This window comes from Camelus bactrianus, chromosome 9 (assembly GCF_048773025.1).
Source record: "Camelus bactrianus isolate YW-2024 breed Bactrian camel chromosome 9, ASM4877302v1, whole genome shotgun sequence".
Classification (NCBI taxonomy): Eukaryota; Metazoa; Chordata; class Mammalia; order Artiodactyla; family Camelidae; genus Camelus; species Camelus bactrianus.
In genome coordinates this window covers 56,440,724-56,467,888 of record NC_133547.1, presented here as the reverse complement: position 1 = coordinate 56,467,888, position 27,165 = coordinate 56,440,724, and the positions used below count along the sequence as shown (strand labels likewise).

The following is a 27,165-nucleotide window of genomic DNA, read 5'->3' as shown; positions in this document are numbered from 1 at the left end:
TCAGAACCAATATAGTGTAGTATAGTAGCATGCTTTACCTGTGTTGATAGGGGTCATTCACTGTTTTAGGGAGCTTAGAATTGATGATGCTTCTTGCCCATGCTCTGTGTCTGCAAGGTCCCTGGAAAATCCTTGTGAACTCCTTGGTGGTTACCTCATAGCTCTCTAGGGTCTTCCCATCTCTTTCTCTACGGCACTCAGAGCGGTGGATGGCAGAAAAGCAAGAACTGGAGCATGAAGGTTTTGCCCTGGTAGTTCTCTTTGGTGGGATTGATCCCTCTGTTGCTCTTGAGCTCTCAGAACAATGCCCTTCCATTCTTTTGGCCTATTCCTCTTTAGATGCCATTTCAAAGCACAGTTGTGGCCTACAGGCCCATGTCCTCTGAGTTCTTGCCTCCTTCTTCTTCGGCGCTGGAGGTACAGATGAGCAGAGGGTGCCCTGAGAAGAAGGGGCCAGGTCTCGGTCCAGGCAGGAAGCCAGCCAGTGTTCATTCTGCCCAATCACCAGGCTGAACCCGCAGTGTTGCTGCTTGCCTGGGCCCAAGCCAACAGTGTTTATGAAGTGAATACAGTAGCACGTGTTCTGCATCCTAAGGTTACATTGGGAACTATGGAGGAGCCTTCCAGCAGACCTTCAGTGACATGACAGCCCAGGCTGTTAGCACCAATAGACGCAAGTTCCACAGCACTAGGCTAGAGACATTTTTCAGTGTGAGCAGTCACTTCGATGTGAATATCATGTCCATTTGCCTGGTGAGTCCAAGTCCTGGCTGAACATGATCTAATAGTGTGTTCAAACGTTTTCCTTCTTGTCAGTGAGAAATCCCTATCGACCATATGCACGTTGGGATGGACACTGCCTTCAGGAACCCAGAGGTAAATTACTGGACCTGTATGGATTTCATGTGAAACTTTCCTTCTTTGTCCTTTCCCTCTTTGTAACTTTCCTTTTAAGCATGTCCTGGGATGAAGACTCAGGACTCGGAAAAGAGTGTATCCAGGGGAGAGATAGGCCGGCAGTAGGATGGTTCCAAGCACAGTCCCGTTTATCTGGGAACGTCCACTGCGGTCACCTGCTACGAGTGAGGCTATGAGCATGGCCAGTGTCCTGCTCAGACAGCTCCCCACCCTGGAATCGGAAGAAGTGAGGCTCTCTTCCATTGCTAATGTGGAGGCAGTCAACAGATCCTCTGTGGGTAATAACTGCCTTATTTGCCTAAAAGCCAGATGTTATGGTTCCCTTTGTCTTCTTTTGAGAGGAGGTGGTCCTTAGCCCCACTCGATGCTGTTGAGTTTGTGAGGAGAAGGCTGGAGAACTCTGCCTGCTTCTAAGATGTTCTCTGGCATTGCCCAAACACCAGAAAGCCCACTCCAGCAGCAGCTGTGGGTTTGGGATCCAGTGGGCACAGGTGTGTGGTGTGTTGGGGATTGGAATGCAGATGGAATTGAGAGGAAAGCACAGTATCCAGCTAGTAACTAGGCATTTCCTGGCTAGTCTTGTCTACCCCTTTGCCTTGCTCTTAGGTAATCACTAATACCTAAAAAATTAAAGAAATTCTGGTTTGACCCTTTGGATACTAGACAATCTTCCTCTTTCAGCAGATGGTCCATCCTTTAATTAAGACATCACCAAAATAAAAGCCAGATTCATCTGGAGATCACATCCACACTTTTTGAGTCATGATTGGATCCCCCTAAACTTGCCCAAGTGTGGTAGCCATGTGACAAGGGATTATGATTTGACATTCATGTTTCCTGGCCATTAGTTGGGAACTTGATCCCCCTCACACTGAGGCTTTCATCTTTTTTGTGTTTGGACTTGCTCATGCTTGGGTCACAGACCATCATGTCCCTGCTTGCCCCTGCCCCATAATCCGTCTCCTCAGCAGTCCTTCCAGGGCCTCCCTCTGGAGGAAACAGGTTAGAGGGTCAGAGGGAACAGGACCAATTAGTAGCTGTAGTTCCTGCTCCTGGCAAATGCTTTCTTCATTCTTCCCTTGGCTGGAATGCCATCATTGGGCTCCACCCTGCAGGATCACAGCCCGGACTTGCCGCAGCAGCGGGGTGGGTTTGATATCATCAGGCACACATCCGTGCACACAGCCTACGTCTCTCCCCTTTGTTCCCACTGTCGATGTCTTCATCAAGCCTGCTCTCGTTTGTAGTGAATGAACAGGAATAGATGTACTGGATATCTGTGAGGATCCAGTCTATATGTTTTTTAAATATTTACATCTGTATTTTTCATATATTCATTGATTCTAAGGCACATGCATTTCACAATTTAACAACTCTAAAATCAGGATGCATCATATCATCATATCTTAAAATTATAATTGGCAGCTTTTTCTTCTCTCTCAGAGGTTCATAATGGTGTCTCTTAAAATTGATGGCATCACAGAGTCCACAAAATACATTGTATAGGGTCAGCTCATTTTCCCCTTCTTTGCTTGAAGGATTTGTGAATTTCCTCAAATAGGTAGATTTACCAACAAGTCTCAGTGTATTTAAGTTGTACTGGATGCGGCCTGGTAAAATGGTCACCCCACATTTCACATGGCTGTGCTCTGTACAGAGCACTCACTCGTCCATCTTTGGTTGGGTTTTAGAACTATCTTAGACAGTAGGCGGGGCACTATGCAGATATTGCTAACGAGCTTGTACAAGGCCCCCTGGCTACTGATTAGGAAAGTCTGTTCCTTCTGACTCCTAGTATAATTTTCTTTCTTCCAAACCAGTCAGCCTACAATCTAGAAACAGCAAAAATATGTTGGAAATGGAATATACCATATTTAGAGTAGAGAATGGAGATCACTACTGAGAGAATCTCTATAGTAGGTAAAAATTAGGAATCCAGACACCCACAGAAGAAAATAGCTAAACACAGTATATTATCACTATAGAATGCTTAGACATTGAAAATGACAAGTATGGGGTTTGTTGCTGATATAAGGAAAATGTGTATTTTTAAAAGGGAATATGGATATCCAGGCAGAAGAAGATTTTGGGAAGGTGTGGCCAGAATGAGCTTCTCATCCCTTTGACTCCAGTGCCAACCATTGACCTCCTCCAGCAAGCAGGGGCAGGCAGGGCCCAGAGGACTCAGAAAGGCTGAGCTCCTAAGCAAATGCTGAGACAGAGAAGTTTTGGAGGAGATAAGAGGCCTAGAAGATGAAACCAAGACACTGGATACATCAGTAATAGGAATCCCTAGAAGGAGAAAAACATAAAGGAAGGGTGTATCAGTCAGGAGGCTAGAACCAGGTTATAATGTAATAGCAAACAGTCCTACATGCTCAGTAGTTTAACTCAACAGGTTTATTTTTTCCTTTGCAATGCAGTAGCAAGTACAGGTCTGAGAGGAGTGGGCTTTGCTCATTGTTTTTATTCAGGAATGAAAGGTGGTAATAGAGGCTTTGTCTCAATGCAGCGGTGCAGGTAACATGGTGAATCATGAACTAGTGCTTAAAGTTGGCTTGAAGTGCATAGATCACTTGTGCTTCTGTTTCATTGGCCAAAGCAAATTTCAAACCCACCTTTAACTTCAAAGGGAGGCTATTGTGGTCCTGCTGTATAGCTGGAAGGAGGAAAGCTAGAAATATTTGGTGAATGGCGCTCGTGACTTACCACTAGGTGAAATAATTAAAACATATATAAGTGTGTCCTACTAAAATTTCTCTGCCCTTAGGATACACAGAAAAATCTTCCAAGTTTTTAGGCCAAAGGAACATATTATTTACAAAGGAAAAAGAGTCACACTGGCATCAGATTTTCTATTAACAACACCAAGAAACTAAAAGATGGTAGAATTTTATCTACAGACCACTGAGGGATAAAGGAAGGCAACTCAAGAATCCTATACCCAAGTAAACTTTTGTCTAACATAGTACTGGAAGTCCTAGCCAGAGTAGCTAGGCAAGAAAAGATAAAAAAACACATGCAAATCAGAAAGGAAAAAGTAAATTATGAGATGACATGGTATTATTATAGAGAAAACTTTAAACTCCACTAAAAAATGTTAGAACTAATAAACAAATTCAGTAAAGTCAGGGAACTGTCTGGGAAAGAAAATAAAACAATCCCATTATGATAGCATCAAAAAGAGTAAAGTACTTTTAGGAATAAATTTAACCAAAGAGGTGAAAGATCTGTATATTGAAAACTATAAGACATTGATGAAAGAAATCAAAGAAGGCACAAATAAATGGAAAGACAATCTATGCTCATGTATTGAAAGAATTAATACTGTTAAAGTGTCCATACTACCCAAAGTGATCTACAGATTAAATGCAATCCCTGTCAAGAAATTCCAGTGGCATTTTCTGCATAAATAGAAAAAAAAATCCTAAAATTCACAGATTTACCACAAAAAATCTTGAATAGCCAAAGCAATCTAGAGAAAGAAGAATAAAGCTGGAGGCATCACACTTCCTGATTTCAAACCATGTTACAAAGTTATCATCATCAAAACAATACACTATTGGCATAAAAACAGACAACAAAGACCAATGAAACAGAATAGAGTTCATTCTGAATGGAATAGAATGAATAGAGTAAAATGATATAACCCAGAAATAAAACCATGCATATATTGTCAATTAATTTTTGACAATGAAACCAAGAAAACACAATGGGGGAAGGATAGTCTTTTCAATAGATGGTGTTAGGAACACTGGATATCCACATGTAGAAAGAATGATACTAGACCCCTATCATATAACCATACACAAAAAATCAGCCCAATATACATTAAAGACTTGAACATGAGATCTGAAATAGTAAAATCTTGTATTGTATAACTGAAATTTGTTAGATCGTAAGCATTCTCTCAAAAAAAAAAAGTAAATAAGTGACGTGGTGGATGTGTTAATTCGATTGTGGGGGTCCTTTCACAATGTATACGTATTTCAAATCATATTATGCACTTTAAATGTATTAGAATTTTGCCAGTTATAGCTTAATGAAGCTGGAGGGGAAATCCTATACTCAGACAAGATACCCATTCATCTGTCAGAATAAAAGAAATGTATTTGAGCACAGACAGGGAGTCAGCATGTTCTTGTCGCCTGTTGCCCTAGTACTTGCTGTGCCCAGTGACTCAGCCCTTGGTATCCTTATAACACACTGAGGTCACCCCCTCACAGGGGTTTTCCCTGACCCCTGAAGCTAAATTAGCACACGCACGCACGCACGCACACATGTGCGCGCACACACACATCTCTCACTATCTGACACTTGTTCCAGTGTTTTATTATGAAAACTTCAAACACACAGAAAAGTTGAAAGAAGTTTAAATACCTTACTTTTTGATGCATTTTGTTTTAATGCAGACAATTAGTACACTTCCCTTTAAATGTTTCAGTCTGTCTATTAGCTACAGTTCAATGTTTATAGTTTTTTTCTGGTTGGGGTAAAATTTACAAACCATGAAATCTCATATCTTAAGTGTACATTCACTGAATTTTGACAAATGCGTGCATGTGTGTAACCCAAACCCTTCTCATGATACAGAACATTTTCATCACCCTGGGTTTTCTCATCCCTTTTTTAATCAATCTCTGCCCACCTGCTACTCCATAGAGACAACCACTATTCTAATTTTTTTTCCCTCCATTGATTAGCTTTCCCTGTGCTAGAACTTCATGTAATTCCAATTATATGTGCTCTTTTATGCCCTTCATTCAGCAAGTTTTTAATATTCATCCCTGTTATGTGTATCAGTAGTTCATACTTTTGTTTGTTTGTTTTTATGAGGGGGAGGTAATCATGTTTATTTATTTATTTCTATTTGGAGGAGGTACTGGGGATTGAACCTAGGACCTCATACATGGTAAGCATGTGCTCTACCACTTGAGCTATACCCTCCCCTCTAGTTCATGCTTTTTATTGCTGAGTAATGTTCTGTTGTATTCCATGATTATACCACAGTTTTTTAAAAATCAGTTCCATTGATGATCAGTTGGATTGTTTCTGGGGTTTGCTTGTTAAGAATAAAGCTGTAATGAACATTGTGATACACATTTCTTTGTAGACATGTTTTTGTTTCTTTTGGGTAAATATTTAAATGAGGAATTGCTTGGGTTAGGCTCAGTGTGGATTTTGTCTTATAAAAAGCTACCAGGCCTTTTCCCAAAGTGACCGTCTTTCTACACTCTGTCCAACAGTATGAGGATTCCAGTTGCTCCACATCCTCAGCAACACTTGTTGTCAGTCCTTTAAATTTTAATGTTTTGCATTTTAACAAACAGATGTATTAGGGTTCTCTAGAGAAACAGAACCTATAGGAAATATATATAAAAAGATTTATTATAAGGAATTGGCTCATGCAGTTATGGTAACTGAGAAGTCTTGTGATTGCTGTGTGCAAGCTGAAGACCCAGGAAAGCTTTCATTCCAGCCTTGAGCCTGAAGGCCTGAGAACCAGGAGACCAATGCCCTGGATCAGACCTGCAGGCAGAGAGCTCCAATTCTCCTTTCCTCCGCCTTTTAATTGATACCCACCTACGCTGGAGAGGGCAATCTGCTTTACCCTGACTACCGATTCAAATATTAATCTCATCTGGAAACACTCTACAGACACACCCAGCAATGTTTAGCCAAATATCTGGGCATCCTGTGATCCAGTGAAGTTGACACATAAAGTTAACCGGTACAATTTGTGTGTGTGTGTGTGTGTGCGCGCGCATAGAATGTGACATAGCCTCCACTCTTGGGGACACATTTCTTCAGTATAGAAATGTTAAAAAAAAAAAAAAGTCACCCAGTGTTATCCCTTGACCTTTCATATGTAATAAATTCCATTTAATAAAATTCACGCGCCACATGGATGTGAGAGGGAAAGATCTGTGCTGGAAACTGGCCGATAGGGATGGAGTGTGTGGAGTGTGGGGATGGGGCTCCCTGAGTCCCTGGGTGAATTACATCTGCCCCTTGCTGGGCAGGAGGTCCTGCCTGGATGGCAGTCCTGCCTGAATGGTGAGGCTTCCTGTACCCTGGTTGCTTCTTTTGATTCTTCTCCCTTTAGGTGATCCCAGAGACAGGCAGAACTGGGGCAGGGCTAAAATAGCGCCTCAGCATAGGAGGGAGGGCCTAGGAGGGAACTGGGGCAACGTGTGTAGAGCACACGTCCTGCCCAAGAAATCAGGTCTTAAAGGAGAAGGTTGCCATTTTGGAAAATGAGAAAGACTTTCATTTATCTGCAGCAAGATAAATGCTGTAGAGGATTGAGAGAGAATTATAACCTGAGCTGGTTGCCCCATCCATCCTCAGTTGCTCTGTCAGTCAAATGACAGGACCTGGGTGAAGTCTGAGGGGCCCAATTACCCGAACCAGGAAGATGCTTAACGCAGGTAACCACATGCCCGTTCCTGGGTCACTTGGTTCCCCTGCCTGGGGGCTTACCCTGACACCAGTTTCCTTTGGCCCGAGGTAGCAGGGTCAAGGCCCTGCACCTGGTGGCGAATGCAGGCTTGTCTTTTATGAGGAGCTCTGGTCTCTGATTCAGCCAGCCAAGTGGCAAAGGATTTCCTCACTTCGAAATCTTGTGGAAAGACAGGAAGCAGCTGGGCTCTGGCTGGGCTCTTCTGGGCTTTTCTGGCTACATAACCTTGGGCTGATCTGATGCTGAGCGCAAGAAAGGAAATGAGGTCTCCGTTAAGACCTCTGTCTCTCTCTTCCACCTGGGAGAGGGTAGTCCTGCAGCAGCATTTGCTTGGTAGAACCTGCCCAGCACAGAATGGGGAGATTGTGGGCAAATTCCCCTTAGGGCAGTGTCAGTTGTTCTTTCTCGTTTTGAGAGGCTGGCAGAAAAGGACTAGGAACTGGGTAGGTTCCCTGCCTCTGCCAGTCTGGTGGGAGCAGACAAAGGCTCAGGGGAACCAGTGTCAGACTTGACTGGCAAGCCTGAGCTCACCAACGCCTCCCTTCACTCTGTCGGTTGTTAAAGACACAACACAGGCAGGGCACCACCTCTAATAGGTGATTAGACGGATAGAGGAAGGCAGCTGGGTTCACGTGCTGTCTGCTCACCCTGCTTCCAGGGCGGGATGGGCGGGGGTGCAGCTGGGGAGTGTCAAGCCTCCACCTGGAGCGTTCTTTCTCATGAAGGAAAATAAAGCATCTCTTATACGGGCTTCCTGGGTGCTGATGAAAGTCCCTTGAAATTAGACAAAAATCATGTCTATTGGATGACTTTGTGGACCATTGTTTGATCTTTGTTTGCAGGGCTGATTTTAATTCAGTTGGGACTTTTTTCCCATATGGTATCAAAATCTCCTAGATATTTTTTTTAAACCTCCAGATAGCTTGTAGAGATCACAGTATTTATCATTCTGTAGGTCTGTTGATACTGAGTCATGACTGGACAATTACGAGAAAAGATTGGGGCGGTAGAGTGGTAGCATCCATCTTGATCGTCAGATGACCTTTTAGGAAAGATGGTGGGTGGGGACATCCACCCCCGGAACTCTCCATGTTTTTCTGTCCCTCTTACCTTTTGCCCTTTATTTTCTATTTAAAAGGTAACTTGCAAACTCAGCATCTTACAACCAGTGCTATAGGCTCAGTGCCGAGTGAAAAGCAGAACTCTGTCCTTCCACATTAATAGAATTCCCAAGAAAAAAAAAACAAACAGTTGTTTAAGTTTATGGGATTATCCAGGACCATGGGTGCTTCAGGAGAAACTACTGGGACAACGTGGAAGGTCTGAGATGAATATTTGGTAATACCCTGTGTCTGTGTTGTATTTTACTTCCTTTTTGCCAGGAAGTGCCTCCTCCTGTGCTGCTCAGCCTGTCCCACAGCTCGGGGGACATGGTGCACACTGGTTGGGGGTGCTGGTCAGACTTCCTGGCTGCTCTGTCCTAGCTCTGGGACTCTGGCTGCGTTGCCTTGACCTCTCTTGGTGTTGGTGTTGTCTTCTGCAAAATAGAGTTAACATTAGTACCCACCTCATATTCTGGTAAATGAGAAGCCATGTAAAGCCCAGTGACTGCCCATAGTAATGTAAATACAAGCTATTATTTCTCATCATGTGCACGGGTGGGTGCCATAGCAGTTAGCCAGGGACTGTTGTTCCACATCGGTTGTATGGGAAAACCATACACCATGCTCTGAAGTAGAGAAGAAACAGATAGGACCAGCAGGAATGGCCGCTGGCCAACCACTAGTGCACTCTGCACGGCCGTGGCCAAGGTGCCCTGCTGGTCCATCAACCCCACCTCTCACCCACCCCTCCAGCCCCGTTCCCTCCTCCTCATTGAGCACGGCCGTGCTTGATGATGATAATGCCATCGTACACTTGTTTAGCTTCTTTTCAGCATTTATTATCTCATTTGATCTTGAAAGGGAAGTGAATTCCTCTATTTTTCAGATGAGGAACTGAAGTTCACAGAGACACAGACAGTAGATAAGTTGCCATGGTTTTGAGGCTGGAAAACCCAGGTCATCTTGGCCTTTCCCACTCATGTAATAGACCTTGAGTTATTTTTTGAGCCTTAAACACATACACACACAGGCAGAGGTAGGTGACACAAGTGGTACTGACCCTGCTTTCGTTAGAATGTAGGTCTCTCCCTACTACAGTAACACTTCCTTCAAGACATAGTATTTCCCAGCCCACCTCTTTCTTAAAACACTGTTCTGAAATGTGTTTTCCAACACCACCAAACAATTAACTTAATTCAGATAGTATCTACGTGGAGAGCATCAGCTTCCACAGGTTAAGGGCTCAGTCCCACAAGACTGCCCTCACTTCAGATGCCAGCCACAAGCCCGGGTTGTCACCTCTGCTTTGACCCAGCTGGGTTCCCATGACCCCCCTCCTCACGTTTGTTTAATTTGCTAGAGTGGCTCCCAGAACTCTGAGTAACATTTTACTTACTAGATCAATGGTTTGTTATAAAAGGATGTAAATCAGGAACAGCCAGAGGGAAGAGATACACAGACCAAGGCGAAGGGAAAGGGCACAGAGCCATGCTCTCCAGGCGCACCACTCTCCTCAAATCTCCGTGTGTCCACCAGCCTGGAAGCCCTCCAGGGGTTTTTTGGGGGCTCCATCTGGAGTTTTTTGGGGGCTCCATTACATAGGCATGATTGATTAAATCATTGGCCATTGGTAATTGATCCAATATTCAGCTCGAGGGTGAGGCTGAAAGTCCCAGTCCTCTAATCACATGGTTGGTTCCCTTGGCAACTGACCCCCATCCTTAGGTTACCTAGGGGCTTTCCAAAAGTCATCTCCTTAACATAAACTCTGGTGTGGTTGAAAGGGGCTGGTTATGAGTAACAAGACACTCCTTTCATCCTTTCACCTTTGTCTCTGGAGCTGTTTCAGGAAGTGATGACAAAAGACCAAATATCCGTCTTACTATGTTAGGAAGTTCCAAGAGTTTTAGGAGCTCTACACCAGAAGCAGGACAAAACCCAAATATATATTTCTATTATAAATCACGGTATCATACTTGGGGTCAACTCTTTCTTCCCTAATGGAAAGGGCTTGAGGTTGTGAGCTAAGAAATCTGATTCTGGTCTCAGCTCTGCCCCTCAGTTGTTTGGCTAACTGGGGCCTCTTTCTTTATCTGTACAGTGAGAGGACTGGTCTAAACCTATGAGTCTCACCTTGTTTCTTCCTAGAACATAAATATCTGCTGACTTTCCCTAATAGACCTTCTTGTCTAGTGGCCTTATGTTTAGTCCTATAGCTGTAACTTGATTCTCATTGGGATGTGAGGGGTTGAATGATGCTAATGTAAGAGAGACAACCATGACTCTGCTCTAAGTTACAGAAAAATGAGTAATGTATGAGATGTAAAGCTTTTCGTTAGTAGCAAATCACTTAGTAACAAAACACCTCCCAGTGACTGGGTCAGGGCCTGGTCTTAGAGGACCTGAGCAGGAGCACATTCACCCTGGCCTGCCTGCAGCCCTGAGACCTAGGCCTGCAGACAGGGTGCTAACTTAGCAAGTCTAAAGTACAAGCATCCTGTAGTCACTTAAAGTGTTGCAAAACCTTGGTCTTTTGAATCAGGGAAAAAAAAGTGAACAAATCTCTAAAGAAAATGAGTCTCCTAGTGGCTGGTCTGTCTATGGAATGTTGTAAGTATTGGTTTAAGTGCAGGGTACAAGCTTGGGGTCAGATTCAGGGGTACAGAGGGGCTTAGGTTAGATGTGAAGAGCATCCTCATTTTTACTAGACTGGAGGTCGTTACTTAACCTGTGCCAGGAAACTGGGGATGGACCCTCCCGCATCATGTTTCTTTTCCCTCTTCTGGTTTTCTCATTAATGGATTCATAACCACCCAGAGGATCAGAAAAAAACAGCCCTTTCTCAAAGGTTGGCCAGCGTCCTTGGTTTAGTAACATTTCCAAGACTTTCTAGCCAAGACAGTTAGATGCTGAAGATCTTTGAGGAGAAGGGTTGGAGGAACAGGGGCTGTGTCATGGCATCCAGAATTTCCACTTTGCCTGGAGTAAACCAGACTGTGGGTTTTCTGTCTGGTCCTGTAACTCAGAACATTGTCCCTGAAGAGAGGAGGGTTGGAGAAGACTTTACAAAGGGCTTGTACCCTACCCAAGAACATGGGAACCAGCTTGCTTCCTGTCTCAGCACTACCAGCTGTCAGAGTGGAGAGCTTTCCATACAGAATGAGCGTGGCCCCTCAGGAAGGACAGTGGTGTGAACTCTCTTGTCCTGGAGCAGCTAACAGTCAACACGAACTCTTTTATCTGTTTTGTAATAAATATTGCTGGTAGGTGTTACCAGTATCCACTAAAACTGTGCATGGGACATTTTGACTAAAAATTAACAGAAGAGTAGGATCTTCAAACAGTAGATGTACTGTGTTTGACCTAGGAATTCCAGACTCGGAATGTAGGAATTATGGTCACAAAAGGGAGAAGCTGTGATGTGTAAAATTTGATGTGGACAAATGAATTAACTTTTCCATAGTATTGGATATTTTGGGTCGGCTGAAAAAGAAGTAATCCACTTGAAAATAATTTTAATAAAAGTAAAATGGGGAAAATTGGAAATAGTGTATCTGTATCTATAAAAACCGATCAAAAAATAATTTATTAAAAAAGTAGATCAAAGGACGAAGTTTATTTAATGGAGTTTGACTCAGAAGATTCTCAACCAAAATCTCCAATACTTACACAGTTCCGATGAAACTCCTTGGGTGTATAAGCAAGCTTCCTCGGGAACAAAATAGCAGGGTCTGTCGCCTGTCGTTGTGGAACAGCTGTTAGTCTTGGTGGCATGTGGCCAAGGCATGTGTGGCATTTGGGAGTGCTCTGGAGGGCCACCCCGCTGCTTGCACACTCAGGGGACAGCTGCCTGAGCCCCAGGGAGGAACGGGGCTCTGGGTGAATGATGGAGGTGCCATCTTCCACAGGTGACCTAGCCCCAGGGGGTTTTAAACTAAACTCTTTTTTATTCAAAGACTGATTATTGCCTTGATTCCATGGCTCCCTATCCCCACTGCCCACTAGACCCCCTTGGGAAAGGGTCTAAAAGAAGATAAAACTCAAATCAGGTGTCAGTGACTTCTTGTAAACTTCTAGAAGAGGCATGAGAGGGTAAGCCTCAGGGGGAAAATGGGAGTTGGAGGCTGCAGTAAAACAACAGAATTTTGCCTGCCTAATGAAGGCGAAATCAGCCCTAAATTGTAATCCCCCATGTTGACTCTGACCCCACGTGGCCTTAGTCATTTAAGAGTTCCCACATTTATTATGGATATACTTGGTTTGGAAAAACCATTTCATTTTATTTCCTCTTTTTCAGGTTTTAAGTGCCCCATTTGCTCCAAGTCTGTGGCTTCCGATGAGATGGAAATGCACTTTATAATGTGTCTGAGCAAACCTCGCCTCTCCTACAATGGTAAGAGCTTGGCCGGGGTGCCTCTGAGCAAGGGTCTCCCCAGCGTCGCGTGGCTCTGGGTGGCATCTCCACGCGCATCTCCACCCGCCTCCGGCAGTACCGCCTAAGCTGCGATGAGGAAGCTGATGGCGCAGGGAGCCTTGCTAGCTGGCTGGAAAGGAGGAGGAGTGGGACGAGGAGGAAGGCACCAGGTTGAGTTGGGAAGTGTCTTGGGTGGCCCCTTTAGCCCTGCCCTTTCTTCTGCCCTCTTAGTTCCTCGCACCTCTAGTCACACAGCAGACAGCAGAGGGCCTAGGGGAGCGCCAGCTCTCTCTGGGGAAGGGGAGTCTGTTCCGTGGTTTGTATAAAGCACTGAAGCCTGACCCTCCACCGCAGAATTAGTGTGCGCTTTGGACATCCTTTGGGAATTAGAATGCTGACCTGCCTCCTGCTCGCTCCACTGAGGCTGTGCTGCTTTTGGCCGTGGAGGCTGCCTCGGAGTTGAGCAGCGAGAACAACCAGGGGCGGGATCACTGGGCCAGGGGACTCCACAAAACCCCAGTCCCCCTGCTGCGGCATCTCTGTGGACAAAATGAAAGTCAACGCCTGCCTGGTTTGTTGTGAGGAAAGCTTGGAGCCCAACTGACATGGGTCCAGAGTCGGCCTCAACCACCATGGCTATGTCATCTTAGACAAGGGCTCAGGCAGCAGAGCCTTGATATTCTGGTCCCTAAGATGGGGAGCTCAGTACCTGGTTCACAGGATTTTTGTCAGAGTAAAGTGAGACATTACCCATAAAACCCCTCAGTGCTGAGATTGGCACATGGTCAGTGCTCAGGAAATTACAGCTGCCCCGAAAGATGGAAGGCCACCCATGGGTTTCTTTCTGTCATTTCCACAGTGGACCAACTGCTCCGTGGTGCCAGGCACCCGGTGCTGCCCGCGGCAGTGGGTCTGTCCAACCTTTGTGCTTAAGTATGGTCTTCAAACCACATTCCTCAGAGAGCTGTGTCTTCTGTGAAGATGGGTACCCTATCTGAGTGGAGTGTGCCCAACCCTGTAGGTTAGAGTCACTGCGATGCTGAGGAGAGGAGCTCTGAGATTTCTCAGGATCTGAGGACAGGACGGGAGCCAGGCCCTCATCACCTAACAGCCGTCCTGACGGTGAAAGTGTCTTGGGTCAACTCTCCGTACAGACCTGTCCTTGGGCTCCTGCCTCCTCAGACCCAGCTGTGCTCCCTCCACAGCATTGGCCTGGGAAGGCCAGATGATTCCAGATTGTTCCTGCAAAACTGATCTAACGCATCGGATCTGCTTGATTCTCCTGAAAACACGTCCTGCTGTTCTGTTATCTCCTGACTTGTGCAGCCAATAGGCCTGGATGTGGGCTGGTGGGCCGGTTACCTGTTGTCTCAGCTACACATAGTCTAGTGACCTTTGCTGTCACCAGGTTGGAGGAACAGCTATCTCTGCTCCCAGATGTCCTTCCCCGTCATCTCCACCCTGGGGTCTGGGAAAGCCCCTCTTCTCCCCAGTGGACAGCCTCTCCCTTCCCTGGGGACCGTCTGATAACGAGTCTCTGAATCTGGCCCCTTGAGTTCTGGGCTCCCCGTCGTTGGGGTGTGTTCCCTGGAGGATGCTTAGCTCCACTTGTTCATTCCTTGTCTCCACCTGGAACCAGGGAGAGAGAGGAGTCTTCTCCCGGGGCTGGCAGCCCTTCCCAACCATGGCCTCAGAAACTGTTCTTTTATTTCCCACACGTGCAGTGCCCTCGTGAAGACTGCTTTTTGTCCCATGGGGCGCTGGGGAGAGTCCTCCGGAGACACTGGCTTGCTGTCACAAGAACACAAAGCAGCCTCAGAGTGGGCTCGCCCGACAGGCCCGGGCTCTCAGCGTCATCGGGAAGAACGTGGCAGGGCAGCTGTGGAGGACAGGGTGCGCTGGGGGCTGCCTGAGTGAGGAGGCCCCACACGCCCCACTTGGACAGTAGGGCAGTGAGGGCATTGGGCTTCTCTCCCAGAGAACTGCCCGGGAACTGCCCATGACACCTCCAGCGCCTCTTCATGTTTGCGTGTACGTGCCAGTGCTGCTGTAGGTGACCCCCTGCCTTTCATCTTTGCCTCCATGGGGGAGCAGGCCTCAGCCCAGGTTACCTGCAGAACCCACACTTGGAGTCTGAATCCCCTTAGAGGAAGGGGAGGTTGGCCCACCAGTCTGTGGCTTAACCGTGGCTATTCTTAGTCAGTTCCCACTCCTTCCCTCTACCTCTAATTGAAAAGCCACCTCTTCAGAGTGTGTGAGTGAATGTGTATGAGTACAAACTACAGGCTTTAAACTGGAGCGTCTCTTGAAAAAGCCAGTCCTTTACCACCAGAGGCAAAGAGAGGCGTGTTGCATCTGGTCCCGTCAGTGGAATTTGTCTTAAGATGAGGGAGGTACTTCAGCAACCCTGGCCTGGCCTCTCTGTGTACACTGTTTTTGGGGGGGTTTTTTCCCCCTCTGTGTGCACTGTTAACACGAAAAGGAGGCCTTCTGGCTGGATTCCTCACATTCAATCTTTGTCTTTTCTAAAGATACCTAAACCTTCCAGATACAAAGAAGGCATTTGGAGTTTGTATATGGAGCATGAATCTCCGGGGCTGGTCTAGGGCCTGTTCTGGTTTAGATAAAGTACAGGCATTTCTGAGGCCTTAGGCCAAAGTCCCAGGTCTGACCTCTAGAAATTTATTTTGGTTTTGCCAGTCACATATTTTACGTGATTTCTCATCATCCCAGCCTACCCAGCTTCACTTTATCTTTTCTATTAAAAAAAAAAAGTGAAGAGACTTACAGCATTTGTGAGGGGTAGAACTCTTGGAATCGTTCTGGAAAGGAAACAGTGTAAGTCTTTCTTAGTGGATTAATAACTGCTGTTTTCTTGTGAAGAGTCACTAGATCTCCTGATTGCTCCCCTTGGAGATTTCTCACACAACACACACACACACACACACACACACACACACACACACACACACACACACACACACACACACAGAGTCTTTTGTAGGTGCTGGTACCAATTGGGGAAATTTTTAGAAAATTTACAGTGGTTATATAAGATGAAATTTAGTTAACCACCAAAGGGAAAAAAGTAGAAACCCCCTAAATGAGGCAGATAGAAAGTAGTATTTTTCTTATTATGAGGGTTGGCCTGAGCTGTAGGTTGGAAGGCCTCCAGTAGCTGTTTGCCAGATTTAAAAGAAAAAAAAAAAAAAAAGCCAATTTAGGAAAGGCAAGACTAGTTTAACTGGCTCACCCAGTGCTCAAGAGAAACGCAGAGACCAGTTATTGGTGCTCCCAGTGGGGCACTAGCTTGTGAGGCCCATTTTCCCAGGCAGAGGGGCTGGAAGGGATCTGGACTCCGGAGCGAGGAATCTGCTGTCCTCCATTCTCTTCCACGGGCAGCTCTGAACCCAGGATGCCTCAAATTGATGAAGTAGTTGGTGAGACCCATTTTTGTGAGTAAATGTGATCAACTTGTTGGGGCCTTTTAATTTCTCTCCCTTTCCACCATCATTTGTGGTTCTGGGACTAGGGGAACTTGCACCCTCAAGAATATGCACTCAGATTTTGATCATCAAACTGCTCAGCTCACCGAACAAGCCTGGAGATGGGGGCCTGATTCTGCTATGAACAGAAGAGAGTCACAGGACTCTGTGTGGTGTGGAGTCGTGACAGATGACCGATTGTCCATTGAAAGCTGAGAGGCCCTGATTCTAGGACCAGCCAGGGGTCCTTGGCCCTGCAAGAGTCTGGCATGTGGCAGGGTCGTTGGCCAGCAGTATTAAGAGAGCTTGGTGGCTGGCTGTCAAAGCAGCTTCAAAAGATCCTCTCACCTCAGCTTTCTGCCGGGGGTGCAGACCCATGTGGTACTTCTTAGGTCCTGACTGCCCACCCCTCCTCTCTGAGGAAGGTCATTGCCCCAACTTCAGAGCTCTTGAAATGCTAAATGTCACTCAAGGTTTCTTTGAAAGAAAGGGAATCTGGCTCCCCTAAAAGGAGGAACACCTCCTGCTAGTTTACCCCCAGCCAGCAGACCTGTGTGAATATTGCTTACTTGGCCTGTGTCTCTGCTCTCAGTGACCCTGTGGTTGGAATGGAAGTGCCTTTTCTTGGGCCTTGAGAGAGCCAGGTCCTGGCTGTGGTTTGCCTGGCCCAGTGGGGCACTGCTAGGAGCTATTGTTTCCTGCTCAGCAGTAGCTGGCTGGCTGCAGAGGTGTCTGTCTGGGTGCTCTTCCTGCAGGAGGGAAGGGAGGTAGGGGTACTGAGTTGGGTCACTGGGAAGTCTCTGTAAATACGAAGCCCTCTAAGCCTGAGGGCTCACACCTCTGGGGTTGGGGTGGAGATGCCACTGCTGGTACAGGAACTCTCTACTCAGAGTTTCCCCTTTGCCTGGAGATTTCCCAGGAAGGGAACTGGTGAGGCCTGGCATTGGTGGCACGGCCCCTTCCTTTCCCTCATGAGCCTGGGCCAGCAGCTCTGCGCAAGTTGAGGAGGCTGCAAGGCAAGGCTCTTCCGCACCTAGGCTGGAAATAAGGCCAGGGGGTGGATCTGTGCCTCTGACTCATCTGCTGGGGGTTCTCCCTCTGGCTCCCACCTTCCTTCCCCCAGGCCATGACTGCCATCTGGCACAGGGGGAATGGATTGTGGATGATACCTCTCCCAGCTGCTGGCTCCATGCCTGCAGCACAACAGCCTTCCCTCCATGCTGCCAGCAGCTCTGGGCGCCCACTTGGGGGATATCAAGCCAGTGCCCCTCGTGGGCAGCAGTGCAGCTCTCTCAGCCTGGCCTGTTCACTCTGAGCACCTAGGTTCCTCCACTCACATTCACAAAACGAGAAAGAACTGAAGCTGGCTGTAAGATAGGTGGTGTTTTTCAGCTCTAAGGAGGAGACCCTATTGCCTGGCCTTTTAAGGAAAAGAGGCAGGGTGGCCAAGAAGAAGGGACTTAGCGTGGGAGTCATGGCCACTTAGCAGCTTCCTGAGTTGATCCAAAGACCCCCACAGGGTGTTTAGGGTTCACTGAGCTGTCCATGACATTCCTGGCATATAACTGGCCGAAGAAGAGAGGGCTCTTTTTTATCCTCCTCCTCGATCTGTCTTTGGTAAACAGCCGCTATCAGAAGTGTCTCCCCTCTTGTCTCAGGGAGGGGGCAGAAGTGGGCATCACCTCCCACCCAGCCCCATCAGACAGCATTGCCTGCCACTCTGGGCTGGTTCCCCGGTCAGGCCAAGCACACTGCCACACTCCCCCTGGGTGGGGATGTTGGCTTTGTACACGGGGGTCAGGAAGCTGTGAGCAGGGGAAGCGGGGCAGTAAGAAAAAGGAAGAAAGCTCTTGAGTGGCATTGGTTGGGACCCCCTCCTCTGGGGACCTAGGGGTGCCCAGGGGCGTTTATAGTCTGTCTGCAGAGTGGCCTCAACTGTTCCGGGCTCGGGGTCCTCAGCTTGGTGCTGCAAGGCCCTCCAACCATGGGCAGAGCTGGCTCTCATCAGAAGAGTGTGGAGATCTCAGGGATTATCCTGATAGCCAGGCTTCAGCTTCAGCTTCAGCCATCTCCACTCTCCTGCTAGGCACATGGGACATCTGGGAGCTGCTGACTCCTGGAGCCCCAGGGATTGGGACAGGAAGTTTTCCTCAACCCATTCAGGCCTGTTGGCGTGTTTGTGCTCCTCCTGCCTTGCTCCATGGGAGATGCTGCAGGTGTGGGTGCTGCTTGCCTCCTGGCACTTCAGGGTCCCAGCCCTGGCTCCTCCCCATCCTGGGAACCTTCGGTAGCCTTTTGTAGCCAGGGCTCTGGGTCCTGGTGAAGTGTGCTTCCTATTGTGCCAGCCTGGAGGACAGCTGCACAGTTTAGTTCTTCCCACCCATGCTGCAGACCCAGGCTGGCTGCTGAGGCCGGAGCACTGTGCATAAGGATGCTTCATAAAGGGCTGTGTGATGGTGATCAACTGTCAGGAAGAAATGCTGTGTTTCGCTTCCATGTGCTCAAGTCTGAGTCCTTGATGAGAAAATGAACCACCCTGCTGCCTCCTTCCCCTTCCCCTAGTGATCCCCGGGGAGAAAAGAGAGGAGAGTCAGGTCCAGTCCTGCCAAAGAAGCAAGCCCCAGGCCTCATCCCTGCGCCCAGTTCCCTGCCCTTGTCTCAGCATGGACCCTCCTGGAGCTGACAGGGCAGGGAGAGCAGAGCCCATGCAGAAAAGTCTAACCGCCCCCTAGGCTCACAGCCCAGTTACCAGTCAGAAGGGGATGCTGATTTGGAATCAGTAATGTTGCTGTGCTCCTGAGGAAGTCATCTGTAAGTGAGGAGATGAGCACAGGAAGGCGGCTGTATCCAGCCCCTCACTTTGTAGAGGAGACACCCAAGACAAAGCGGGCAGGAAGTCAGTGCCCAAGAAGGTCTGCAGTATGCCTGCTTCCTCAGAGCTGGACTATTTTTCTTCCTGTCTTTATTAGAGTTTTTTACTCCTAGTATTTTATTATGAAAAATGTCAGACGTACATCACAGTTGAGGGTTTCGCATCTGGATTCTGTGTTATACTGTTCTTGCTCTGCTGCACCAATCCATCTTATCCTTTTGATACTTCAAGAGTAAAATGAAAACACTAGTCTCTTTCTTTATTAGGGTTTTTAATTGTAAAAGTAATACACCTTCAAACAATCACAATTCAAAAATACATTAAAAATAATTTTCTTCTAACCCTCCTTTCCTCCATCACTATTAAAGTGTGTGTTTCCTTCCAGACTTTTTTCTTTCTTTGCTTACACACGGAGACACACACACACACACACACAAATATTTAAATATGTATGGCATCCAGTGCTTTAAGAAAAAAATGTGGTCGTACCCTTTTATAGATCTGCCACTTGCCATGTTTGGAATCTGAGGTTACAGTCCAACAGCAGACCGGCTGTGCTGTCTGCTTTTCCTGTTCACGTTGTCCTTTCAGGTGGGCTTTGGGTTAGGCAGATCTTAGCAGATAAAGACAGTGGCCACAGGTTGTCCTGGTGGCCAGGAAGCTGAAAGTGACTTCTCTCCCAGCTCATATGCACGGGGACTTAAGTATTGAGTATTTCCATCTCTGGCGTCCCTAATGGGGAACCCTGAGTCACCATAGCCTTCTAGGCCATGAAGAATCCTCATTTATGGGCCCCAGATGGTTCCCCTTCCACTCAAGTAAAGAGGGCAAAGAAACAGCAATGGCTTGAGGGCACCACGCAGAGGGTCTTAGAGTTCACCTGGGTTCAGTCGTCTGCCTTCTTTGGATTTGTCTAATCTCTTTATCTGGCATCTACCTTGTCATCCACATCTCTCCTCTAAACCCCAGATCTGGACTTGAATGGACTCCTGGAGGTTTCCATTAGCCAGTCCCAGTAGCTGCCTAGTCAGCACCTCCCACCCATCTCTGAGTTCACCACTTCCTTCCCAAGCCCAGCCTCCCCCTGGGCTCCTTGTTGAGATGAGCACCTTCTGTTTCCCCAGGGCCCCCTGTTAGTGTGACCCGCTTCGTCCCCGTCGCTGGTGCCGGCCTTGAGTTCATCTCTCCTGCAGCCCTGCATTAGCCTCCAGGGTGGGCTCCCCATCTCTGGGTTCTTCCAGTCATTCCCAGTAGTTTCCAGAGACCAGAGTGCATCTCCAAGTCCCCAGGACCCCTCAGTGAACCAGGTAAAACCCAGGCAGCACAGTGGGACACAAGTCTGTCCTCAGGAAGTTGGTCTCATCTCCTGCTGTGGCCCCATGACTTCTACCTCCCATAGCAAATGTCCTGCCTTCCCAGGTGCACAGATGCTCTCCCCTGTGCCTAGAAATCTCTCCCTGAACAGTCCCCACCCCAGTTAGGCATCTCCCATACTTCTCACCCCTGGGCCTAGATGCATTGTAAGACTTCTAGAAATTCCTGTGCTGTTCATTTCCATTTCTGGTTCAGCCTCCCCTGCTAGACTTTGAGCTTCTTGGATCCTGAGATCATGGCTTATTCACTGAATTGCTGGTGCCCAGAATGTCATAGAAACTCAGTGAAGCCTGCTGACTTGGCTGTGGCACTCCCTCCCTGTTCTGCTCGGGCTGTTCCGGTCACAGCTTCACTAGGGGCCTGTGGTGTGCAGTAGCTTCCTTCCATTCATTCTGTTTTTGTGGGTGTGTGGGGTTTTTTTTTTCTTTTTAATTGAGTTAAAATTCATACAATATAAAGTTTTTTTTTTAAATTGGGGGGGTGAGTAATTAGGTTTATTTATTTATTTGCTTCACTTTTTTAAGCGGAGGGACTAGGGATTGAACCTAGGACCTTGTGCGTGCTCAGCATGCACTCTACCACTGAGCTATCCCCTCCCCACTAAAATCATTTTTAAATGTACAGTTTAATAGCATTTAGGACATTCACAATATTGTGCAATCACTGTCTCTATCTAGTTTCCAGAAAAGAACGCCTCACATGAGTCCACCTACGTGAAAAACCTAAGGTTGTAAACCCCATAGCACCAGAGAGTGGGAAGTGTTTGGGGAGAGGGAAATGGGCAGTTGCCACTCAGTGGGTAGAAAGCTTCAGTTATGCAGGATGAGTAAGTCTAGAGGTCTGCTCTGCAGCGTGGTGCCCGTAGTTAACAGTTCTGTGCTGTGCACTTAAAGTCATGTTAAGTGTTCTTGCCACAGAAAGAGAAGAAAAATCCCTTACTCATTAAGCAGTCATCCCCCAATCCCCTCCTTGCCCCCAGCCTCTGACCTGCTTTCTGTCTCTATGAATTTGCCTATTCTGAACATTTCACATAAATGGAATCATGCAACAGGTGGCCATTTGTGTCTGGCTTCTTTCACTCAGCATCACGTTTTTGAGGTGCACCCATGTTGCAGCACGCATCAGCTCTGCACCCTCATCCTGGCTGAGTAGTACTCCATTGGGGGCACACACTTGTCATTTCTCCATCAGCTGGTGGACATGCGGGTTGTTCCCGCTTTTGGCTTTGTGCCCAGTGCTGCCATGGACGTGCCCGTACTCGTATTTGCTAGCATGCATGTTTCTTCCATCCCTCCTTGCCTCGCACCACTGTCTCCATCACCTTATTTTTTCAAAACAGAAATCAGTGCACCTGGTCTGTGTGTGTGTGTTTAGGGGAAAAGTCTGTTCAGGGAACCACTTTGCCTGTGCTGCCTCTGCTACGTGTCTCTCCCTCTCCAAGCCTTTTTCATCCTTCATTGTCTGCGCCTCTTATTTGGTGATTAATCCCATTTTGCCTTCAGATAATTCGCATGTCTTGTCTCCACACTGAGGGCCTTCACATCATGGTTCCTCTGGGGCTTCTGTGTTCCCCACGGAGCCTCGCAGACCTCAGGCGACCTAAGCGGTCCCAGCCAGCTCTAGACTTGTGCCTGCTGTGTGCACCTGCCTGCGGTGACTGACCTCTCCCACTCCCATCCCCCCTTTGCAGATGACGTGCTGACTAAAGACGCGGGTGAGTGTGTGATCTGCCTGGAGGAGCTGCTTCAGGGGGACACGATAGCCAGGCTGCCCTGCCTGTGCATTTATCACAAAAGGTACGAGAGGGTCGGCAGGGCCATCTCAGCCGCACCCCAGACCCCGGAGGGCTCCTTCCCTGTGTGTGGGAGGGGGTTGGCCGTCAGCAGCCACTCTGTCCACCAGTACTCGAGGGGTGGAAGCAGAGGTCAGCAAGTGGGAAGGTCTGGGTATGCTGAGCACGGGGCCGAGCAGAGTTGTCTGAGGTTTTACTTGGGTTTGACAGCCTGGGTGGTGGGGGCTGTCGGAGAGACATGAGCAGCCCCAGAGGTGGGAGTGCTGGGGATGCCGCCTGGTAGGGTGAATCTTCATCCGTCTCTGTGAGCCTTTCCTTCCACTGCGGGCCCCTCTGTGCCACAGGGTGCGGACCCTCATCTGTGCAGGAGCGGTGGCCCAGGGAGGAGGCGGGGCTGGCCACCCTGCACCGCCCCTTCTCCCTAGAGGCCCAGCAGGCAGAAACAGCCACTACCTGGGGGGCCACGGCACTGTGAGGTGCTATAATTAGCAGGGCCGAGATTCGTCCTCAGGCTCCAGTAGGAGCCTCGTTCTTGATTCCAACTGGAAAGAAGACACCTCCTTCCCCAGGATGGAGGACGCTCTGTGCTGCCCGTGGCCGCCACCTGCTCTCAGCTCCTGGAGCTCCAGAGCTGCTTCCTGACACACAGGCTTTTCCAAAGCCTGGCTCACGGGGCCACTGGCCACAGGGTGGCTTGTGGATGTGGCTGGTGCCAGGGAGGCTCAGGTGGAGACTGGGGGGAGTCTTGGCCTGGGCCCAGCACAGAGAGCTCCAGTGTCCCAGGGAAGCATTACCCAGAACCAGAAGAAGGGAATCTTTGGCTCTGGGGGAGAATTATGCAAATGATCTGTCTGGTTCCTGTTTTGAAAATACCCAGCTGTTGGTTCACAGATAGCTGTCTTGGGGCAATTTTTGTTCCCTCCCAGGTTCAGACAGTCCTTTCTATAAACACTGGAAACCAGAATTTCACCATCAGCCCCCCATCTGACTCTCCTGAGCCATGTCATTAAGCCACAGGGTCAGTCCTCCCCTGGCCACCTTCTCCAGCTAAATGCCGGCTACTGACCACAGCCCTCTGAGCCCTGTAAAGCTGGAGTCTTCTGAGAAGTCACCCACTGGGGAGGGGGCCACGAGGTTCCTCCTCCAGCCCAGAAGAGTGCTGTCTCAGGACCAGAGGGCAGAGCCACGGCCAGCCTGCCAGGTCTCTATTCCCACTTTCTTTGTCCTTTGAGCCTTGGAGCTGGTTGACTGGCTGTCCGCACACCGCCCACTCTCACCTTGCTGGGGGCTGTGCCCGTGCTCCTGGGCTCCATGCACGTGAGGTCTTGGTCCCTTTTGAGGCCACAGTCCTTGCTTCGTGCAGTACCAGTGTCCATTCCAGTCTCATATCCACCACACCAGGCCTCCAGCTGAGCCAGGACTCTTCTGGGTGTCCTCCCTTCTTCCTGCTTTCAGAAAGTGGGTGTCTGGGGTCTTCACAGGCAAGAGTTAGGAATCCTCTGCTCAGAGACCTGGCCCTTGGAGCCAGCCCCTAAGGAGAGGCCTGGTCAGTTGGTGACATGTTTCCCTTGCCGCCTCCCCATCAGTTGCATAGACTCGTGGTTTGAAGTGAACAGATCTTGTCCAGAACACCCCGCGGACTGACCCTGCCAGGCTCGCTTGCTGACTCCTCTCAAAGGTAAGCCGGTGGTTGGGGCCTGGAGGCAGGGGAGCTGAGTGGCCCTTACACCCCCCCGAGAGGGGTTCCTGGGAGAGGGGAGCGTCTCACCAGTAGTGGTCTTGTGGGGCAGGCATGATTCCCTGGGAAGGATACGAGTATAGCCTTGCATGGTTATGGAGAGGAACCTGCTTAGTAGAGGTAGATTAGTTGGGGGAAAGACCAGTGAATTCCAGACGTGTGGGGCGAATCTCCCTGAGGAAGGTTCAGAAAGATGCCTCGGGAAGTGTTGGGCGGGAGAAGCTCTGGGACAGGACACGGGTTTGCTCCCCACCTGTGCCTTCTGCTCACTGGGTGGCCAGGGCAAATCCTCATCTCTCACAGATCCCTGTTTCTTTGGGGACGGGGATAATCTCACTCACGCCCTGCACCGACATCCCACTCACTGAACAAGACAGCATGTGGGGCGTGCATTATCCCTGCAGCGCTTGGTAGCAGGCATCTCACAGCTGGCTCTTCCCACCTGCGGCCACTTCCTTCACCCACTTCCAGGTGGATCTGAGGCCAGTCCTAGGGCCCCACCACCCACAGCCCCGGTCCCTGAGTGCACAGCAGACCAGCACAACCAACTCCCTTCCCAGCTGTGCCCATGTGCTCCCCTATAACCATTTTCTGACCCCCAATTTCTTCCCCAGGCACCTTGCTTTTCTGATGACCATCCTCTCCTGTCCCCATCATCCTGCTTGTCCCTTCCATGTTCCTGGCTGGCACTTTCTTTTTTCTGTCAGGCAGACTAAACCCCCAAGAAACCAAAATCCTGACTCCATCTCATCTCACATCGTAGGGTTTGGGGGCTTCTCTCTGTCCCTTCCCTTTTGTTTCTCTTTCTCCCACCCCTCCTTCTCTCTCTCTCTCTCTCTCTCTCTCTCTCTCTCGTTTTTTGTTTTCTTTTGTTCTTCATTAGGTTTATTTCATTTATTCCAAGTAAACTCCCAGGACAGCTGATGATGTCAGACAATTCAGGGACATTTGCTCTTTTTACCTTCACCTCAAAAACTGAGGACGTGGGGAGAAGACACAGCGAGGGGGAGAGTAAGGCGGAGGGAGTGGAGCCTGGCTCCGGCTGCAAGTCCAAATTCCTGGCATGATGTTTGGCTTCGGGGCCCCAGACCGGAACCACAGGCGCCCGGCCCAGCCTCAGCAGATGCACGCGGCTGGCCTCAGGCCCAACGGAGCACGACTTACGTCTTATGGTCCCCACAGGGACAGCCAGGCCCCCGTTCCTGAGAGGAGGCTTCGGACACTGGGGCAGAGCTGAGCTGGGGACTCCAGTGGGAACAGGGCACCCCTCCTGCACTGACTTCCAGAGAATGGTCCCCCTTCCCCCCGAGGACACCAGATTGGATGAGAGTGCGTTTGAGAGAAGAAAGCATCACCCGCCATCCTTCCCCGCATCCTCGTCCCAGGAGGGAAGGGGCATTTTCTTTTTCACCTTTGAAAGGCGTTGTGGGTCTGTCTCTAAAGTGTTTACAAAAAAAAAATTATAAAACAACAAAAAGTCTAGTGTCGACTGGTGTTTTCCCTCGTGATGTTTACTGGTTGCTCTCTGCTGCCCAGCTAGAACCCACTCAGTGACAGAAACGAACAGAGCCAGGTTCTCGCCTCGCACGTCCCGTTGGCACCTAGCTCACGGCCGGTGCCCAGCGGCCTCTCTCTCACCAACTGCTCTGCCTTGGTTTTTTGTTTGATTTTTTTCCCCATTTTTCTGGCTTGGTTTTGCACTTTTCTCCCCTTGGGACCCTGATATCTTAACTTCATTGCCAAAAAAGCACCCACTGAGGACCTTCTCGACCTCATTTCCCATCTCTCCTACTGTATTCCCTCCTGGTTCTGGTCAGTTCAGAGGATTTAACAATCACAAGTGTCCTGCAGAAATGCCTGAACATTTTTCTTAAACCCTTGTGGATTTTTTTTTCCCCAGAAAACTTAGACAAACAAAGGACTTATTAAAGGGATATGTACAGCTCCCCCTGTTTGCAGGCGCTCTGTTGGAAAACATTTTAGACACTGATGTTCACACATGGCATCAGCCCCTGCAAGATAGGTTTCTGTATTTATATATTTAAAAAAAAAAACCCTTATAAAATGTTTAAAAAACGTTCAAAGCTGGGGGGAAAAGCTTTCTTCATTAGTCAAGGTGTTTTGATATGGTATTAAAATAATGTCTAATAAAAGATTCACTGTGTGGCTTTATTTTAGTCAAGTATCATTACACAATCAAGAAGTGGGCATTGAAGGTGTGGCCCCCACTCCCTTGCCTACCTCCTTAGCCTTGCTTCAGGCTGGCACTCAGGGCCACAGGTGTGTGGCATGGTTCTCAGCGGTCACACCTAGGTGAGGGAATGTGGCCGGTCAGGCAGGAGTCCTGCAGGTTTAGGAACTCACTCAAGCCTCATGGAATCCATCTGCCATCACCTGTAGAGTGGTGGTAACACAACTCTTCTGGAAAGATCTGTGGGGCAAAAATCTTGCAGCCATTGGAGGGCACAAGGATGCAGGTTCTCCCAGGCATTGGCTCAGACCACCCACTCCTGCAAACCTTGGCTCCGCATCCCATGCCCTGCCCTGCCTGTTGCTATGGCCGCGTCTTAGTGCTGACTCATGGGCATGCTTCATTGAAGCCCAGAAAGAGGCCCTGGTTTGGAGCTGAGCCAGCTCAGAGCCCTTGAATTAGAACCAACCACTTAGGGCTCACAAGACTTGGCACATCTGGGGCTGGGTGGGAAGCACGGGGCTAGGGGTAGCAGTGCGTGCCTGGCCTCTGTCTCTGTGCCAGACAGGCTCCCAGAGAGGCATTCCAGAGCCTCCTGCAGAGCCTGCGACAGACGGCTCTGGAGGGAGTCAGAGCCGCTGCTGTGCCCTGCTCCCTCTCAGGCCTGTGTGCTGCGTCTGTGGAATCTAACCCATCGGGCCCTTCTGTCACACGCTTCCTGAAGCCCCTGCTCTGTGCAAGGGCCTTGTAGGCTGGTGGGCAGATGTGAGCCCAGCCACGGGCCTGCTTGGCATTTCAGAGAAACACTCAAGAGG

At 48.7% G+C, this 27,165-nt stretch overlaps 1 protein-coding gene across 4 annotated transcripts in view; it reads left to right on the top strand.

Annotated features, from left to right (window-relative positions):
- ZNRF1 (zinc and ring finger 1) overlaps nucleotides 1–25,641 on the top strand; it is a 90,357-nt gene extending 64,716 nt beyond the window's left edge. The window contains exons 2-6 of one of the 4 annotated variants that reach the window (XM_074370433.1): nucleotides 817–876; nucleotides 12,782–12,877; nucleotides 22,320–22,425; nucleotides 24,008–24,099; nucleotides 25,064–25,641. In XM_074370433.1, coding sequence (XP_074226534.1) covers nucleotides 817–876; nucleotides 12,782–12,877; nucleotides 22,320–22,425; nucleotides 24,008–24,065 — 320 coding nt within the window. In that variant the 3' untranslated portion in view covers nucleotides 24,066–24,099; nucleotides 25,064–25,641. Of the gene's footprint in view, nucleotides 1–816; nucleotides 877–12,781; nucleotides 12,878–22,319; nucleotides 22,426–24,007; nucleotides 24,100–25,042 lie in introns of all 4 variants that reach the window. The other 3 variants (XM_074370432.1, XM_074370431.1, XM_074370434.1) reach the window with 3 other exon arrangements.
- Nucleotides 25,642–27,165: the final 1,524 nt, after the last annotated feature.